Below are 20,924 nucleotides of genomic sequence, written 5' to 3' on the forward strand. Positions count from 1 at the left end.
TGTTTCCAACAGGGATCTAAAGCTGTTATCTATGCTATCACCATAGCAACCAGACTCCATTGAGTCATCAGGAGTACCAACAAGAAAAAAAGCAATGTACTGCTGAGGACGGGGATGGCAGAAAAATATATTTTAGTCACTTAAAAGAAAGGCTCACCTAAAAAAATATATATATATCAGTTTAAGTGTACGCTATATTGGAAATATTTTCGCTCAATCGGTTAGTTTGTTTATGTTATTGTGTGACTTTGGTTAATTCGGATTCATTGTGTGAAGTCACACAATACCACAAACAAACGTACTGATCAAGGCAGTGGTAGACCAGCAACTCCCGTGTTCTGCGAGGTAAAATCAGTCTTTTTCAATGGAGTCTGGTGGCTTTTGCGAGAGCATAGATGGATACAACGGCTTCAGTTCCCCATCGGAAAGGGCTGTCTGACGGCAAAGGTAAACCAGCGAAAATATTCTTAATATAGTGTACACTTAAACTGATATCTTTTTTTTTAGGTGAGCCTTTCCTTTAAGTGGCTAAAATATATTTTTCTGCTATCCCCGTCCTCAGCAGTACATTGCTTCTCTTCCATGTTGGTACTCCTGTCTGCTTCTCCAAACTGGGGGCGTGCCGACCGTCATCTACTGTAGGTAATACACTGACTATGGATAAGTACTTCATACAGACCCACTTCAGAATACCTGAACTATCCCTTTAAATACACTTTTTATTTCATTTGGGAAAGAGCGTGCAGCTCCGTTTGTTTTTCCATAGTTCCTGTCATCGACCCCCTTTGTCTAATTTCCCTCGACCTTGTCAACATGTGTCTCCGTGTGTTTGTCTTTGGCAGTGACAGAGTGCTCTATTCTCGTGCAGTATTGAGTAGGTTATGACCTAGACATCTTGTCCTCTTCGTCCAACGCCTCTCCATCTTCAATCCACACTGACTTGTGTCTAACCCCCCCTATTGATACCTCTAGCCGTCCATCTTAATTCCACCATGAAAAGCTCACTCTATTGTGTGTTAACAAAGGGGCCAAAGATAGAGGACCCCGATTGTTGTGGAGGTATTTTTCCCTCCTTCTTCTCAGATAAATGTATTCAGTCGTTTAAGCCTCGCTGATCCCCTCCCTCTCTCCCCAACTCTCAGATGTGAGACAGACGGAGGGGCCTGACCGCTGGCCAAGGTTAACAGAGCCTTAAACTGTGTTTGAGCTCTGCATCGCACGCCCACCGCCGCCGAGATCAAACACTGCTTCTCCCAGCTCCCACTGACAACTCTCGGCTAACACAACTGTCTCGCTTCTCCTTTCTTTGCCCTCTCCACCGTGAACCCGGCCCGCAGCAGACCTGATCACACTTCTAAGCCCAGTGTGAAACTTCCCAGTTTAAACCAGTATGAACCTTCCCACATTAATTATACATTTCGATCCTGATTATTTGAGCGTGGTGATTGATTGAGGCTTGTTTCCATAATCTCTTTCAAATTTAGAATAGTTATCACAGACAACTTATTAATCATATAATGTAGTTCATGTGTTTGTTATTGACTTTCCTTGTAGGCCTCGCCTCTTATCTAAATTCCTGCTATCAGCTCAACTTTATTGTTTCAGTGAATCTCATCAAAAAAACACATTACATTGGGCTCTCAAATTACATTTCATCAGCACTCCCTCTACCTGCCCATACATTGCTTCAAAGAAAACCACTACAGGGCACATAAAGCTGAGCTCCAGGATACAAAGACGATCAGTAGTTCATGAGCACCACTCTGTGGCACAAAGTATAATGACAGCATTGGTTTATACTGTGCTATGTAGCCATTAGATAGCAGCAAAGAGCTACAATGCATGAACATGATACCCGTGTGTCCTGAATGATAAAAGTGGCATGAAAAGTGATGATGTCAATCATTTATCTCCGACATATACTAATACAAAACGTCTCATTATTACTGGGTATATTTTCCATCTCACCTCCTTTTGAGAGCTAATTTGGTGTCTTTAACCCTCTGAGACCCACTTACACCTGTTTTTGTCTTTTTTAGGGGGGTACAGGGGGTTTTTAGGGGGAGATAGCAGGTTAACAGTAGATGTCACATAGAAGTGGTGTACATCATCTGAAAGCTGGGAACCTGAAGATTAATTTGAGATGCAGCTCAGCAATGTGTGGCACGTTCTAGAAATAAACATTAATTAATAAAAATGAAATGAAAATTTTGAAAGTGTATAAGAGCTAAGAACATTATGATAGATGTATATGATTCCATTCCCTTGCTCTATTATGTCTCATAAGTTGTTGCAGCAATGTTTGGGTTGATACCATTTGTTACACAGATTTGGTTAAAAAAAAAAAAAAGATTCATAGTCCCTCCAAAATACCACATTAAGACACCAAGATCTTGAGGAACACCATAGAAAAAGCCATGCTGTGATTTGGTATCAAAAACTTTTGACATTCGGAGATTTCTGCAAGAATAGCATTTTTTGACAATTTCATGGTGAGCACTTCTGTTGTGTAAACTGCTCAGAAACCCCCTTATTGTCAATCTAGCTAGGAAAGCCATCCATCCTCTGACTGCTCTAGGTCTCTAGTTTGTGGCTGTAAAGTTTCATGAGGCTGTGATTATCCTAGAGGTCACCATAGATCATTTTATACAGTGAGGTCAAGTTTCAAAGAATTGGTCTCACTACAATGAAATGGCTACTATGGGGACTAACATCATCACACATGAATACAGTTGGGCTCATTGGATCCACAAGTGTCTCAGCTTTACGGTGATACCCAATAAATGTAATTCAAGACTGTTTAGGGACCCTAGTATACAGAAATATTCAGATACACCATTTTTAGAATAAGTTGAAAATAAGACATTTATACTGCATTAAAAAAAACGGCATGTGATTATCATAAAGTGGGCATGTCTGTAAAGGGGAGACTCGTGGGTATCCATAGAACCCATTTTCATTCACATATCTTGAGGTCAGAGGTCAAGGGACCCTTATGAAAATGACCATGCCAGTTTTTCTTCGCCAAAATGTAGCCTAAATTTGGAGCGTTATTAAGCCTCTTTCCTGACATGGTTGGTACCAATGGATTCCTTAAGTTTTTCTAGTTTGATATGATACCAGTATTTTCACTCTGGTTCTCACTGCTTTGTGAAGCCAATATTTTGAAGCCAAATTGTGTAAATGACCTTTTGAGCTAGTTAGACAACTGCTAGGCTGATTCAAGCTACAGTACTGAATTTAAAGGAAAGCTAAGACACGCAAAACAGACCTACTTTGAATTTGTGGCAAGACTAATCCTGTCCTGACAAGTCTGCCACCGCTTAGGAGTTCATTGTCTTCCCTGTGTGACTTTATCATAGCCTCAGGGAAGGTATTCCACTCCTTCCACTCCTTCCACTCCTTCCCCTCCGCCACTCACGCCCACACATTCTCACTAGTGTGCACACAAACACACACAAACGCACATACAGAAAGCACTTCGCACTTGCGCTATGGGTGTGGTTTTTGCTGTGCAAGCAAGAGCACAAGGGAGCAGCCATAATGACAGCCAGTGTAAATATGAACCCTCGATTCCCGAGGCCTGGGTTTGATAACTGATTAAATACAGGTGATGATGAGGTAAGCTGCACAAGGCTGTCTAACAATATGCAATGAACTCCTTATCTCAGTATTTTTAATACATGCCTCTCCTTTCACGAGCGCTTTGCAAGCGTACAAGCTGACCCAGATCACTCAGAGAATGTAGATCATTTCAGTCAGATCAATTATTCATAAAAAGATGACAGGGCATGCTTGCTTCGTCTTGATATGCCGGAGACATAATCGAGACGGTTGCTCCTTAATGGCCCAGGATAATGTGCAGCGCTGAATAGGCAAAAGCAATAGTCAGCAGTTTACTGAAAATCAGGGTTAAATCAGAAGTCATCCTCCCTCCTCTGTTCTGCTTAACTCCTTTCATTTTCCTGTCATAAGAACAAGTTGTATTAGGGGAGTGGTAGGTAGGAGACTGACTGGAGAATAAAGGTTCAGTATGCCCAACAGGGGGCTCTGTGCTTCCATTTAAGCTCTATTTGGCCAAAGTCACACTAAACTTAAAAATGAACCACTGTACAGTATTTCCAGAAACTATTATTTTTCATTAAAATATCAATATTTGCAACTAACTTTTTCAACAGCCGATTAGACTGTTGTCAGGCTATTAAATATGCGTTATCAGTCGCTATAAGCCCCATAGATGTGGGTCAATAGGGGCCTATCACCCATTAGTAGGTTTTATCATCTATTCACATGGTAGATCACCGAAAGAAGGTATAAAAGTGCATGACACCGACCTCTAGCGACTGTAGTAATTATGACAGGAGCAGAAGCAGAAGTCCGGCATGAAACTCCCTATAAGGTGGAGGTTAAAGGTGATGGATGTGACACAAAACACAGGGTTTTCACCTAGGAGACTGGGGTTTGCGTCCCATGAGAAACCAAGAAAGTGTAGTTGTCTTTGTGATCACAAGCCTTAAGTTTCACTTTTACGTAGAGTTATTTTAAGCCAAAACACAATGTTTTTCCCTAAACTTAACTAAGTGATTTTGTTGCCTAAACCTAAAGAAGCCTTTTTATTTTTATGTTTCGTTCAGTTTTACAATATAAGTGTTGCTTCTTAAGATTCGCTTTTACTTTTACAACGTAGTAGGCGTAGTAGGCGTAGTAGGCCCCTAATGACCCACATCTATGGTGCTTATAGCGACTGATAACGCCTATTTAATAGCCTGATAACAGTCTAATCAGGTACCCACAAGTTACAAGATGTGAAAACGTGTGAACAACACAGATATGAACATGTCAGTGACTACAGCTTTAAAACCAGACTATAGTGATGAAATATCAGGAATACATTATTTTGTAGAAGTCTGGGAAACGTACATTGTTTCAGGAGGAAATGGAGAAGAGATACATTAACAAATATATAGATGAGGCTGTTCAGACTCCCCTAACTACATTAATAGAGAATGTAACCTTGAAAATGGCATCTTTAGAGTTTACTGTGAAGCTTATTATTGATACATATATGCATATTCTTAATTGCTGAATGCACCATTTCAAACCAGTGTTGTTGAGCATTAATCTGTATTTTTAGTCTGTTGTCTCTTTTGGCCATGCCGTGATGGCTGCTATAGTTTAGTTTCTGAACAGCTGAATAGGCTCGGTCGTTTAATTAGCCTGGTGCTGCTGAGATCGATGACCACCAGATCAGAAAGGATTGTGTGATGGCAGCTTTTAACTGGGTCATATAACACCCATTCAAGCTGTCCCACAGTGGTTTCTGCTTCTTTATTTATTTATTTTTTTCATTTATGTGTTATTTATCATCTGTCAGTATGCACTAAAACACTCTGGGATTTGATATTGCTTACTCATGCCTTCTTTGCACCAATGTATAGATAGATAGATAAGTCAAGTCAGTTTATTTATAGCACATTTATTGCTTCAGTACAGGTATACATAATTATATAAATAAAATGCATAAAATATCATTAATAATAATAATAATAATAATAATAATAATAATAATAAACTTTATTTGTAGAGCACTTTTCTTAACAATGTTACAAAGTGTTTCACAAAAGAAAAGAAAACCAAACAATGCAGGTAAAATGAGAATCAGACCAAAGGAAGTAAAAACATGAATACGATCAGATAAATAGGAATGAGACATAAAAGGCAATAATACATAATGCAATACACAATAAAGCAATAGAGAGAGAGAGAGAGAGAGAGAGAGAGAGATGTATCTATGTGGAAACTATACATTCTGCACAAACTACTCGATTTTAATGTTAAGTGAGTTTCTATAGTTGGAAAGAGAGATAACTGGTTGCTCGGTGTGTTCAATCGTATGGCAAAACGTGTCAGGTGCTCTTGGAAAACGGGGGAAAAAATCAGGATAAACAGGAAGGCAATGCAGGCACTCCAAAATATCAAAAAAGTAGCAACGAGGAAGAGAATATATTGAAAAGCCTTTATTGTAGTGGCTAAATCATATAAAAAGCCAACATGTTTCGACCACTAAGGTTTGTTTGTAAGCCCTGACAAAGACCTACAGTTGCTTTTTAAATAATTATTTATTATCCTGAGTTTCTATAGTGTCATGCTTGCAAAAGACAGATAATTAAGTGAATCAATGACATTTTAAATCACTTCTCAAAAACTTAACTTTTATATTATTAATGTTATTGACTGTATTTATTTTTCTCTTATTCACTTATAGGGGATTTTATAGTTGTTGTTTTTTCTCAATTTTATTTTCCTAATTTTAAGTCCTTAAATGTTTTAATCCTGGTTCTACAATGTAAAGCATTTGGTAACTTTGTTTTGCTGTATAAATAAAGTTAATTATTATTATCTTCCATGGCCCCCAACAAATGCACCATACTTTGTATCTATCTATCCCTGCTGAAAAACAGACAACCAGCTCTCCAAAGTGTTTGAATAGAAATAGAAACACGCCCATCCTCTTGTTGACAGATTGATGTGTGTAATTCCTCCCGCAGGAGGTCGCTGCTCTCCTGGATGAGAGGACTCTCTCCCACAGCCCGAGTCTGGCTGGGTTCAACACATTCACCGTGTGGATCCAGAGAAAATCACCACGGACAGACACGGACTAGGAGACAGTTTTTTTTTGTGACCGTGTACCAATGTGTAAATATGTTCTATTACTAAACCCGGCGGAATCATCTCATGGACACAACAACAGTGGATCGAGAATGAGGGAATAATTTGTTGGAGGAGGAGGAACACTGGCGAGGCTCGTCTAACGTTTTTGTGTTGAACTGCCGAGTGGGATCACACAGCTGCTGCTGCTGGCTACGAAAAATGTCGGGAAAAATAGAGAGCAAGCAAGGTAAGTCCTGCCACACTGCTGCTCCACCTTGGGATATAACGGTACTCCTCACACCGGGAGCTAGTGGATCAAATGTAGGGTGAACAAATACATAAACGTGGCTCCAGATACTGTGGAGGAATATGTTTATGGAGGTTTAATTGGGCCTTTATGGAGTCTTTTCTCTCGGCTATCCAGTTAAAATTAATCAGCTAGCTGGACTAAATGGCTTTTTTATATACCATTTCAACCTCAACCCCACTATACATAACTAAACATTAAATATTATTAAGTGTATTTACTATAAAGATGTTAAACTAGCTTAGTAAACACATTATAAACGTGCTATCATTGTATAGCTCAACCGGCATATATCACCATTCACTCTCTAAATATCTCTCTAAAAACCCTGGTTTTATTGTTTTAGTAGCATTGATAACATTAGTGAAGAAATATTTCCACTTTTAAACATTTAAAACAATTACATTAATGAGCAATATGGTGTTTTAAATGATTTATTGTGCTTAGTTGGTCGTTAAGCTGACATTTCAGATGGGTTTCTAACGGTGGCTAGCAACGGTTAGCTTTTCACCAAGGCCTATGGAAGAAGGTAAAGACACTGGTCTTGTTGTTTTGGGTACAGCGCATGCGCAGTGTAACTCAATTTCGACGACTAAAGGCGCAGATTTTACTGCGCATGTGCAGTACCCCCCGTAGTTATAACGCGTTGATGACGCATGATCCATCTTCTTTCCATAGGCCGTGCTTTTCTAGCTAACGCTAGCTACGTTGTACCTAGTAGTCTACACTGGAGGAGTTGCGTTCACGCCCAAAGACTTGTCGTGGTTTTTTTTTGTGATGTTGTGTTGATTTTTCAGCATTGTGCACGTGGCATTTTTCGTTGCTTTTATGTCTACGAAAAGAACCAAAATACATTTCTGATCTTCTGCTATGTTATGAACCATCCAGACCTCTCAGGTCATCTGGATCAGGTCTGCTTAGTGTCCCCAGAGTCAGATCTAAACATGCAGAAGAAGCAGTGTTCAGTTTTTATGCACCAAATATCTGGAACAAGCTCCCAGAAACCTGCAGGACCAACTCCAACTCTGAGTTATTTTAAATCAAAGCTTAAAACTTTCCTGTTTGCTGCTGCTGCCTTTTATTAAACCAGATAATGATCTTACATACTGCACTAGAGCTTTTACTCTGGTGTGTTATATTCTATTTTAGCTTCTATCCTAGCTTTTATTTTTAGCTTGTTTTTATTTTCTAATCTTTATGTTTTTATTACTGTTTTAATTATGTCTTAATTTTCTTTTGCACTTTGTTGCAATGTTCTTGAATGTTTATGTAAAGCACTTTGAATTGCCCTGTTGCTGAAATGTGCAATACAGATAAAGCTGCCTTGCCTAGCCTTGCCATACTAGTACTGTTAATTTAGTATGCAGCTTTAAAGACAAAGCAGTGCAAGAGTGCAATGAGTATGCGAGAGGAAACAGGGTGGTCTCGGGTATGCCTTTTGCAAGGAAACTTTATACCCACTTTGCATCCCACTCCACCAGCTGTCTCCCCTGCTTCGCTCCACATAACAGTCCTGTCCCGGTGATGCCTGCAGTAAATGGACACACCAACCAGCACAGACACACACTCAGCTCCCAGTTATAACAGGCAGGGAGGGGAGTGTCATCCACCACTAGCTCAGTCATTCTTCATAGGCGTAAAAGTTTCCGATTCCTTTCAGTGTCTTGCAGACAGATGACTACATATGGTCACAGCTAAATGAAAACTCAGAGGCAGTGTAGACTAGGGATGTCACGGTACCAGAAATTTAGTAGTCGATACCAATACCAATACCAGTGAATTTACACGATTCCCGATACCACGGTAAAAAAAACAATAAATCCCCTGTAATTCAACATGCATTCCTTTATTAAAACATTTGAACATAAGAAAAACAGAGGCATGTAGCCTTTAAGTAATAAATAAAAAGAAACGTCTATTAACATTGCGAAACAGAACAGTGGCATGTAGCCTTCAAGTATTTAAAACAAACAATATTGTCTGGATGTCTGTCTTTGAGGTGCTTTGCTAAATTGGAAGTATTTCCTCCTTTGGAAAGGAAAGTACGACGGCACCGTTACTGCACCGCATACTAGTTTTTGCGAATCTATTATAACTCCTTGTAAATCCGCCTCGAACGCAAAGTATTTCCATACCGTGTCTCGTGTTGTTGTTTTTTTCCGTGCTGTTACGGCGTTCTTCTTCTTCCTTCATTTCACGGCAGATGAGAACACTTGTAAGCGTATACTGCCCCCATTAGATCCGGAAGAATCGCATCTCCAGTACCTCGGCTCCGGTACCAAAGAAAACGAGTACCATCACATTTTTTTAATTTTGGTACCGAGTTGGTACTGAAGTATCGGTTCTCGTGACATCCCTAGTGTAGACTATGGGGCTGGCACGATACACCTATCTCGATACTTGGGAGCCGATTCAATATGTACTTCGATTTTTAAGTATTGCGATTCTACAAGCACTGCAATTCGATATTACGATTTATTGCGATTAACTTTTTTAACACTAGAAGATGGGAAGATTGTATTCACGCGGATCAGAATAAACAGAGCACTACATTCCTGCTAATGTCCAAATCTTTGCATCAAAATAAGACTGGTTCTTATTCACAGTGCATCTCCTACTTGCAAAATAAAACAGGACCAAAACGTTTTACCCCCAAGTTAAATCAACAGAGCACTGCTTTCCCTTTCACGTTGTGCTACATTCCTGTTAATTAACAAATCTTGGCATCAAAATAAGATTCAAAATAAGGTTCTTCTTCACCTGAATTCAGTGCATTTTCATTTTGCCCATCTGATTTACAGTATATTACTTTTCTATTCTGGACTGCAGCCGCAACATTCAAGAAGGTTTTTCACAGGCTGTTTGACCTGTGGTTTGGGTGAGCTTGAGTTACTACAAAATATCTCGGGTTCGGGCGGGGGAGAAAGAGTGACAAAGCAGCGTTCTGAGTGAGTTATTAATAACTTACAGAAACATTGCGAACAATAATCCACCTTCTCTTCCCCTCTTTCTGTCTCTCTCAAACAAACACACATTAAACAGGCGCATCATTTTTCCGTGCCACCACCACATAATGCGCTGTCAAGAGGTCGTGGTCATTTCACGTATGTCTGTGAGATCACGTTGTCTAGGAAGCGCTTGATTGGATGAGTAGCAGAGCTTGCTTTCTATGAGTGGAGCACACATTTTAAATGTCAATATCGCAGTCGATCATGTACATTTATTTGTGGGAAGCCAAAATCGTGATCACGATTAATATTCAATTAATTGTGCAGCCCTAGTTCCTAGTTGTGTTTTTACCAGGTCATTTGCTGGCCTGCAGTCTGTGCTCTCTTCCACATGTACCCATCGATCCCGAATATTTACCCAGAGACACACTTATGCTGGATGCCAGTGAAATGGAAAGAGGGGGCAAGGCTGGGGGGCCACTAAAAAACTGTGCAGCAGGCATAGCTTCAGTGTCAGCTTGTTAAGCCTTTTCCTCTGAGAGAGAGAATGTGTGTAAGGATTGGAGGAAATAGATGGTGTTAAAAGGAGACGGTTGTCTATGTGGGCTTAGGCTGTGGAGATTCGAACAGAAAGGGGACCAGTTTTAGACCTCGACAGAAGGAGATTAATTCACTGGTGCCTCGAGGAGCAAATTAAAAGGGAAAAGATTTGGATAAAGTGAAATAAAGTTCTTGGCTTTAAGTAGGGATTCCTACACATGGGTAATGCTTAAATAGTGATGATGCAAATGGTTACCATAGGACACAGACCATGCAGGACTATCAATGCACACATGGGACACCAAGCTCCAGCAGGAGACTTATGGCCAGCATTTCTTCCAGAGTCACTAGCTGCATCAACGTACTCCCTTATCACCATGGATACTGTGTCCTGCTGTCACCAACTTGTCCTCTCTTGGGCTGTAAACACACTGTTACCTGTTTAGAGCCTCTTCTCCCGCTTTGTGTGGAGCTTTTAGTCAGGATGTCATCACCTAGGGAGTCACGTGGGCGGTTCTTGTGTCTGTTTCAACACCGAACCCCATTCTGTGTAAACGCACCCACATGACTTCATCACTCAGGCAGCCCGAACTGTAATCCATAAACACATTCAGAGTCTGGGGTGGTGTTGCCCAGAAGAGCAGCAGCAGAACTCATCTCCAATGCTTTCCTCAGAAAAAAATGAACTGGGTGGAGAAGACTAAAAATATGTGCAGTTTTATTTGTAAGTTCACACTTGTGTACTGTGTTTGGACTTGTTTAAATGGACTCACAAAAGGGGGCCGTCAGGTGAATTAGATTGTAAAAATGAAAAGAATAAGGAAGGGTTTTACACATGTACTGTACATAAGGTGTGTTAAAGGTTCGCTATACCAGTGGTTTCCAATCTTTTTCGTAGAGGACCCCTTTTCTATCATTGAGTAAACTGACAACCCCTGACTAAGTGGCATTTAATAGATAGTTCATATTATATTCATTGCATAACAATAATGGTACAGAACAACTGATAAACTGTACAATTGACCCAAATAGTGAATACAATAGGAAGTTTGAGTAAAGCAAGTGACTTGGATGAATTTTGAGCAGATTATTTCCCGTGAATATTGTATCAGATATTAGTTTTCCTGTTATTTATTATGTATTTTTTATTTATTTTTAACAATCATACAAACTTAATAGGCTTCCTTTTTGACAAATTCAGTGTTTTCTTCGGTTAGCTCTTCGGTTGCTTTAATGGCATACTTTTCTAATTTTTAAGTGTATATTTATAACAACAACAAAAATCGGGGAATCTCTAAAAGTTATATTCGTTATTCTTTTTTTTCTGCTCATCCGATCCGTGACTGAAAACCGCGATACGATCTGAACTGCGAGGTTTGTGATCTGTTGCACCATGCTAACATGCTGCACATGACTCTCCCACTGAGTTATTCAGACTGAAATCAGTAAAATTGCTCATTGTTTATTACATGTTTTTGTCTAATGCGATGCTTTTAAAGACCTAGACACTCTGGAATGATTCCACTGTTGCAGTTCTAGTTGGCAGTGATACTTTGAATGCAACACCCTTGAAACAAGCTGTGACACAGCATTTAAGTAAAGCAAACACTTTTAACTTCACAGAATAAACCCTGCATGTAGTTTACAGGGAAACATTGCTGTAGAAAACTACAGTAGTGATTAGCGATGCACATCTGTTGTGACTTTCTCCTTTTTTGTGCTGAGACAAGTGTGTGTGTCCTGTGTATGAACTTTTCATTCATATGAATAATTCTAAAATTGAATAACTTAACTACAACTTATAACAAGCTGCTCCTCGTTGCCAGAATATGTGCACTGTGCTCATTTTACAGACTATGAAATCTGTTTAATTCTCAAGATAAGTAAAAGCTTTAAAAGCTAAAATTTCTGGTGCCCTCTTCCATGTTGAAAAAATATATATTTATAAACCCATGTGTAAGGGCTTATGCATGAATGTTGTGCACATGTTCGTCTCTAAGGCCCTGTCTGCACGTATACAGATATTTTTAAAGACATATTTTCTACATGACCGTTTTACAAAATATCTCCGTTCACACTCAGACGTGAAAAACGACTCCAAACGCTCGCCATAATATTTACATGTCACCACAAGTGAGATCACAAGTTAAGGTTCAAGGAATTAAATAACGCCACCGACAACCCCACACTCACCGCCGCCACACACACACGGTCTGTCAGGCACTCAATAAAGTTACGCCAGCGGCGCACCTCTGCATGCGAGGCATTAATCTTGTCGTTAACGGTTAATAATCGGTCAACGAGGGTCGGTTATCGGTACTTTTTTTTCCTCCAAATTAGCATCCCTACTCTGCTGTCATCAACTGTCTCTTTGCGTGTGGACAGGACCTTAGTAGGATGCTTGTGTTGCTGTTCACGGTTACATTTCTATCAACGAAAACGTCTTTGAGTGTTGTTTTCTCTGTTTGACAAACTTTGCAGCAAGAAACGCACAACTCCTAAAAGAAACAAACCATAATTAAGACTTTATGTTTCTATTATTGCAATTTTTGCAGTTGCAAAACCTGTCCTTATTCTCCCCACAGAGACTGGGGTTGTGACATAACAGTTTTGGCGTGTCAGTGTTGGTAACAACGTTGTGGCAGTAGCACAATGTTTTATTATTAGCCTGCAGACTCCTCTCTTACTGGACAGTCAATGGTAGTAGCCAGCCACAGCGGAACTGATCCATCAGTTCCTTATTTTAGACTCCCTGCCCCCCGCCTGCACAGTGTGGGAGTGTGTGTGTCTGCGTATTTGCCTTTGAAAGGGTTCATCTGTAATGCAAAGAGTTTACTCTCGAGCATTCCTGGAGTTAACACTGAAGTGTAAGTCATTTTGATGGCTTTGTGTTTGCTAAGTGGTTACTGCATCACTTCAAACTGAAATATCTTCCTCTTCTTCTGATGTACAGAAATAGCAAGCCCTGCATGCCTTAGTCACCAAAACTCTGAGCAAGAGCTGAAGCAGTCGTGATTACAAAAGGGTTCCCCGGGTGATTAGGTTTACGCACATTGCTGATGAGTGATCACCCAGGGCAAAGCTATGGGTCTCGGTTTGACATGCTGCAATTTTGAGGTTTGATGGCAGAAAGCATTTCACCCTCCCTCTCCCACAGAATGAGAGGCTTGCTGTTCCCATATAGGTTTAGCTGTGTTGTAATTAGTTTGTGAGTGTGTGCTGTGTATGGGAAAGCAGAAAAAAGAGGGAGGGAATAGAGCTTAGGGAGAGAAAGAAAGAGGGTGGAGGAAGGTTGATGGGAATCGAGTCTCTGCACAGAAAAAGAAACAGGGAGAGAAATGGATGGATTACATGTTGGGTAACAACTGCACCGAGGATATCAATGAGCAATGGAAGGCTTGTGTCTGTGAAGGCAATCGGCTCTTCGTAACATGAATATTTCCAAGGCCGTTCTTCCAAGGAGCTAAAGATTGCATTTTTCTGAGATCTCATATGTAATTCAATACGACATTCCATTTACAGGTCGCACTCTTTGCTCTTGAGACTTCTTTCTCAGCGGGGTTCGTCTTATAAGACGATGCTTCACTTGATTTCTCCGCTGTGTGTTGGCCTGCAAGCCAGAGAGCAGGTCATTTATTCCCGCAGGTGGCCTGCTCAGGTCCTTGTGACTCTTCAGCACATCCCCACCTCCAGATAACTGTGGGTTGGACCCTCTCCAGGCGGCTTAGACGGCCTCGCTCAGACATTCTGTGCAGGATTATGTGATTCTAGACATATTTACAAGAAGAATTATTTAATCGACTCTGGTAAAGCTTTTCAATTCCTCTCGCCTTCTCTCCGTGCTATTTGTGGATATCTTTCCTCTGCTGCGTAGAGTGTCTGAGTCAAGACAGGATGATCATGCGGACCAGTCAGTTTGTGACTAACTCTCAGCAGTGCTATTGAGTGATAGCTGTGAAAATGCCAGCCTGACCAGCAAGTCACACAAAACGTATAGCCGTCAGTATCACTCCAGGACCAGTAGCTGTGTGTGCACTCAGGCCTCTTGGATGGGCAATATAAGCTGGAGGAGCCAGGCCTCCTCAGAGGACACAGACTCCTCTCTACAGGGGGATCTAGATGAGGACACAGGTAAAGACACACACACATATATACAGTTCTTCTCCTGAGGCATGCATTGGTGGACTGTACTCGCTGTTTTCTCAATAGTGTTGACATTAGTCCATAGCTATAGAGTAAACGGGGTCGGAGCACTGGAGAAACGGTTGACCAAAAAGGTTACATTCCTTGCTTTTTATTTTGGGTATTTAAACGATAAGAATAACAATGAAGAAAATGGATATAGCTTTTTGCAGTGTTAAGTTAGATAACGAAAACTATGACGAAATATGTTCGTCAACGACCTTTTTTTCCATGACTAAGACGAGACGCCACTAACGGTGACGATATCAAACACGCGATATCGTTGACGAAAAAAGACGAGACTAAAATGTAGTTTAAAAACATAAAAAACTTTACCAAAACCTCTCTTTATTTTTGTAACTGAACTGCGCATCATTAACAAGCGCAGTCAGGAGGACCCAAACTAACTGCAAAGCTGCATTCTTCTCAATCATACAACCCGTGTCTGTCATCATGGAATAATAACTAAAGAAAAGTAGTAAACTTAAGTTTTGAAAGCCTAAAACTATGAAGGATAAAAATGACTAAAATGAAACTAACTTACATTTTTGTTTTAGGACTAAGATGCAAGCTAAAATAGCTGCCAAATTGAACACTGACTTTTTGATATTCTCCGTTTTTCCACAATTCCAACGACACAGCGCTGAAATAAGTCAGAAGAATATTTGAAATGTAAATGAACAGACTCTATTCGCTGCTAAAACTCATTCTCAAGCACAGGGTTCTGTTACAGGAGGAGCTGGTTACAGAAGTTTCATCGCATGCACACTGCATTTATTCAGCAGTTTTTTTTTGTGAAATAAATGCATACTTGCATTGTTTTTTTTGGGATGTTCTTTGTTTAAGGCTGCTGTAGCCAGTTTTGGAGCTTTAATGTAAAATCGGCTCGCTGGCAGAATGAAATGCAGGGGACATTCCTCGCTGTGCTTTTTGTGTCGTGTGGCTTTATGGAAGGTGCTCATTTGCCTCGCTGAAGTCTTGGGTGGACCCAGCCCGACGAGGCTGCTCTGCAGGGCCACAGCCTTCCATCACAGGCTGCCTCTCTCCACAGTTTGTAGACAGCTTCTTTAATCTGTTGCCCATCAGGTGAGGATCTGCCAGGTGCTGTGGTCTTAATCCAGTTACACAATATTAAAAATTGGCATTTGGTTACACTGTGGGAGCTGTAATCTTGGCATCTTAAATCCAGCCTGCCTGCCTTGCTTCACCATGGTAGCTGAGCCTGTTTGTTCACCCACATGTTGGGGTTAACACGGTTTGATTTGTTAATGTTCGCAGTGAGTTTGTGTTGCTCCCGTTAAGCTGCGTGAACAGATCCACCCTGGTGAGCCGGTAGCACATAGAGGCTCCATAATTAAGGTAGTTGAGTCCATCATTGTGTAATTGCACAGTGCAGAGTGCCATAATACCTTGTTTTGAAAACACACAGTCTGTGGTGTGCTCAGTCTAATAAATCTGTGCATTTCAGCCCAGCGGCCAGTAAGAATCAGTGTTTGTATAGGTGTGTGTGTCTTGGCTGTCTAGCCTGACCTGACCTGCCGGGTCTCTGTCGCTGTGATGGCCCTCTTTTGGGACGGCCAGAGTGAGTGATGTGTTTCAAACTGACGGACTGCATGGTGCTACGGCTGAGGAGGTCTCATTTAAGCCACAGCTGAGTCGGCCCATGCTGCAGGGATGCAACTGATGTTTTGAAGTATACAGTAAGGCTCAGCAAGAGGTAGATTCCACTGTCCAATGTCATATATAAGCGTAATCGGCTGATATCAATCTCAATTAGGGGTGTAAGAATATCTAAGGATGTAGGTGTGTTAAGGTGGTAAGTGGCTCAGAGGGGTAGGGCAGGTCATCCACCAATCGGAAGGTCAGCGGTTTGATCCCCGGCTCCTCCAGTCCAGTCCTTGAGCAAGACACTTAACCCCAAATGCTCCCAAAGGCTGAGCCATCGGTGTATTTAGATTAAATCCCGATGGGCAAAGTTGGCACCTTGCATGACAGCCTCTGCCATCAATGTATGAATGTGTGTGTGAATAAGTGAATGCTGACATGTAGTGTAAAGAGCATCGAGTGGTCGGAAGACTAGAAAAAGCACTATATAAATGCAAGTCCTTTTGCCATAACTACACCTTTTCCAATGTCTCTTAATCTAAATATATACTGCGTAGACATCCAGATTGAAGAATCACTTTTCCAAACCCAAGGTCTCCGCAGTGTGTGTTCATTCTGATACATTATAAAGTTCAATAAATCTAAGGGACGAACACTGTAACTCAGTGATTCTCAGTCCTGGACATGCTCTGGGTGTTTCTGCCTTTTTATCCTGCAACATCTTCATTACATCAATTGAATCCAACAAGTTGATAGGTTTAAAAATAATCCTTGATGAGACGCTAGAACTAAAACCAGCAGGACTGAGAACCACTGACACTCATAATGACCTTTCTTTCAGTTCTTGTTTTGCAGTGAGATTTCAAGAATTGAGTTTATGTTTCAGCTTGCTGAGATTTGTGTTTCCCTAACATTTCGTGCAGAGCTACAACTTATGGATACATTATATTTCCATTTTAAATCAGAGCCAGTTACCGGAATGTATTTGTCCAAAGGAAGGCAGACTGTCGCCAGTGATAGCATGTTGATTTGAATGAAAAAACACAGTATATTACATGGTTATTTAATGCACTTGCTGACTATCATGTATACATCAGATGCAGTATAGCCACCACTAAGTATGGAGAAAAGAAATCCCTGTCTGCATGCCATTTTCTAAGCAGCCAAAGTGAGCAGCAGAGAGAGTCAGAAATAGTGGCCTTGGTGCGACTGAGAACAACAATCTCACTGGCTGAGGGACAATGTGGAGATCCTGAAAAGAGGTTTTATGTCAAGTTGTGCCTCAGTGTGTGTGCTTGTGTTGAGTGTGTCAAATCATTCAGACCCCAGGGTGGCATGGCTGGGTCAGGGAGCTGGCATACAATGAAGGGGACGTCCCACAGTTGCTGACAGTTTCCGACGCCAGTCTAAATCAGGAATGGAGAGAGAGAGAAGTTGACATTGCTTGCAAGCAAGTCACTGTTGTTGTCAGGGCACATGTGGGCGCGTATTTGCGTGCATGTGTGTGTGTGTGCGTGCGCGCTTGTCTGGGTACATAAATGGTTCTGAATCATTGGTTTGATATCTTTTTATCATGCCCAAACAATGTATGACACACTTTCATTCAGACACACGCACTGTTTATTCCATCGGTGACTATTTTCTGTTTGAGTGTGTCTACCTTCACTGACCCACTTTCCCTTGGATGTTCCTCCTCATGCAACCTGAATGAGAGAATTTGTTTTTAGAATAGCAAATAATGCATGCATCACATGCAACACCGTGAATGTATGAGCTTCTAAGGAAGTTGTAAAATACTTTGCTAGAGTGAATACAGTTTGCTGCTGCTATCAGTGAACTTTGGTCTGAGGAAGTCAGACAGAAGACTTCATTCATACATTTTGACCTTTTTGCTCTGCATATATCGTCCTGTTGAAATGAATGAATGAAAGAATTAAGCACATGCTCGGGCTGTTTGCATCGAAGACTCATTCTTCCTTCTGTTAAGATTCTTGTGTTCTTCTTTTCTCCTCATGCTTCATTATTGTCTCAATATTTTGTATAATTATTATAGCTGTGAGTCGACATCTAGTTTGCACAAGCATAGCCATTATAACAAGCATTCCAACATATTTTATACGGACAAGCTAAAACAAATGAGGAAAAGGAAAAATACACATAAAACAAAACAACAGTCATAAAGGAAACCCCCCACCTCAAACCTTTTTTAGAGTTACCCACAAAAAATGAGGCACTTCCTGAATGTGCCAAGATGAACAAAAACTGTTTGCGTATTGATTTCGTTCTAATTAAGTGAGGAAGGGATAACAAGTTTCCTCCTGTTTATCTTTCAAAGCATATCTGATTCTTTCCACATGAAGTGTACTGGGAAGCTACTGCTTCACCGTAGCCACCCAGCTCGTTTCCACAGTTGGATAAGGAGTTTTTATGTAGGTGTAATTAATCCATAATAAACTATTTGTTTAAATGGATCTCCAGCAGCACCTTATATTGTTCACTTACAGCTGGAGTTAAAGATGTGGATACTTCGCAATTAGCTGATCATCAAAATGCTTTTGTTTATAGACCTTTATAGTCCTTAATGATTCCTCCACCCGTGGCATTGAAAGAAGCATCCCTGTTTTTAGTCATATCTTGCACAATCAGACTTTTTCTTCATGAAAACATAGAAATGAGGCCACTGGAATACACTGAACGGATGATTTTATAGTACCATATTCAGTTGTGTATGTAAATGCACACACGTGTTGGAGTCTTTTAACGTAGACTTTGTGCAGCTGTGATTTAAAAACAAATGTTGTAGTCTCTGTTGTCCAGTCTGTCTGCTGCCGTGTGTCTGCATTCAGAGGAAGACCAGAGGACAAAACGTCGATTGATCAATAAATCACTGGAAGATGATATGCAGTTATGTACACGCAACTTTCTGCTTCATAATTTAATATGTGTAGCCTTTTTTAGACATCATCAAAGTACTACATCTACATTTTTATGCGATTTTCGAAAAATGCACGACTAGTTCCCAGTGATTATCAAATAGTATTTTTGCTTGGAATGCATATCCCTGGTGTGAAAATGGTCGGCAGACACTGCTATATTTCATGTATGTATCATAACAACAGTGTTGTATATCCCCAGTCCTCGGTCTTTCGGTTTCCCTTTTTGAATGACGAATACAGACAACCGCGACCTGCTGGTATGGAGAGTTATTTCATCTCACTTAGGTGCAGAACGAACGTGGTAGTTGACTGTCGGATGTAGTCTTTGCAGTGTGTTCGAGTGCAACTTTTTGGCCAAGACAAAGGCAACGTGAGATATAAATCTGAAAATGGAGAGCACTTAGGAATATTCATATAAACTGCCAGACGTATGTATGCAGAGAGTGAAAAACGCACATTGTTTTGCTTGTGTGCGTGATGATTAAAAGAATTTAAGCAGAAGCAGTAAAGTTATTTCAGTGCGTGTTGGATTATTCATCGCTGACATAGTTTAAACAACCACTGCCTAATTATAAGTGGCTGTGCGAGTCTTGTTCTTTGTGGCCGACACATCTGTCATCTGAGCCTATTTTTAAGATGCTGCTGTGAAACAATCCGAATGCAAAGAGTTTGGTTTGCCACAGTTCCCTAGAACTGCAAGATGAGTGTGTATTATTTGGCATCTGTCTGTCAGTTCTGTCCGATACAGTGTGCGTGCACAAAGTGTCAAGAGGATGACAAGTAGGCCGCTGTACAGACAAGATGAGCTTTGTGCAGCACTCTAACGCGGGGCGAATGGTACCACTCCTCGCTGCTTGAGGCCATTTACTCACAAGAGTGCTGTTGCTTATGTTTCTCTGTATCTGTCTCTGTCTTGTACTATGGCAGTGAAGTGATTGGCTCTCTTGTGGCTGTTTGTCTCTGTGTAGGATCAGTCTCCTTTCTCGAGTGCTTTATAGTTTGCTGTCTGCATCGTGCTCTCTTGCGAAACAGCTGCCGTTCACTGAGATCTCTGGATTCATCTCAGTAGATCACAGGGTTTTTAGCTGTCGCAGTGTCTGTGTTCTGGTGCTGCTTGATGTTACAGATACTGATAAGCCGGGTATTTATAGCACTTTGTGGTTCTTTAGTCTATTGGTTTCACCCAAGGTGAACCTGCTGCCTGTCTGTCTCCGCCGAAACACTCGGCTCAGAAAGCGAGCTTTAAATGGTATTCTGCAAAACGCAGTAAACCGCTCTAGCCAGAAGGTCATTTGAAGGATCAGCCCGCTTCGAGCGTGTTCCTGTCGGGTGGGTGTGTGGCGCAGTGAGCTTTCTTTGTCTCGTGGGAGTTTCAGGCCTTGTCTGTTTAGGTGAGGTAAGTTGTTGTAGAAGCAGACGTTCGGGGTCCAGGCTGCTCTGGACTGTGAAGCTTGTCCAGAAAAAAGAGGGAGCGGCGCTCAGCGAGGGAGACAAGGGACAGGAAATGGTGCCAGTGGCCTCGGCGTCAGGGGGGAAGGAACAGGAGGGGTACCCAGGATTGTGTGTATGTGTGTGTGCTGCGTGATTTCCCGCTTTCAACACCTCGCATGTGCTTACCCTCTCCTCTAATATAACACTAAATGTACTGTATGTGACTGTCTGTAGCCTCATTCATTCTTTGCATCAGTGTAGGGCAGGGTAATATGACGATATAAAAAAAAATGTCTCGTATGTATCTGTATTGTTTCAATTGTG

The 20,924-nt window shown here is 41.0% G+C and overlaps 1 protein-coding gene across 14 annotated transcripts in view; it reads left to right on the forward strand.

Annotated features, from left to right (window-relative positions):
- The first annotated feature begins 6,524 nt into the window (after positions 1-6,524).
- The window catches only part of rapgef1b (Rap guanine nucleotide exchange factor (GEF) 1b), a 53,749-nt gene continuing 39,349 nt past the window's right edge, over positions 6,525-20,924 (forward strand). For 6 of the 14 annotated variants that reach the window (XM_037752230.1, XM_037752229.1, XM_037752231.1 and 3 more), the window contains exon 1: positions 6,526-6,898. In XM_037752230.1, the coding sequence (XP_037608158.1) occupies positions 6,871-6,898 (28 nt within the window). In that variant the 5' untranslated portion in view covers positions 6,526-6,870. Of the gene's footprint in view, positions 6,899-20,924 lie in introns of all 14 variants that reach the window. The other 8 variants (XM_037752237.1, XM_037752234.1, XM_037752240.1 and 5 more) reach the window with 4 other exon arrangements.

Source organism: Sebastes umbrosus, chromosome 19 (assembly GCF_015220745.1).
Source record: "Sebastes umbrosus isolate fSebUmb1 chromosome 19, fSebUmb1.pri, whole genome shotgun sequence".
NCBI classification, from domain to species: domain Eukaryota; kingdom Metazoa; phylum Chordata; class Actinopteri; order Perciformes; family Sebastidae; genus Sebastes; species Sebastes umbrosus.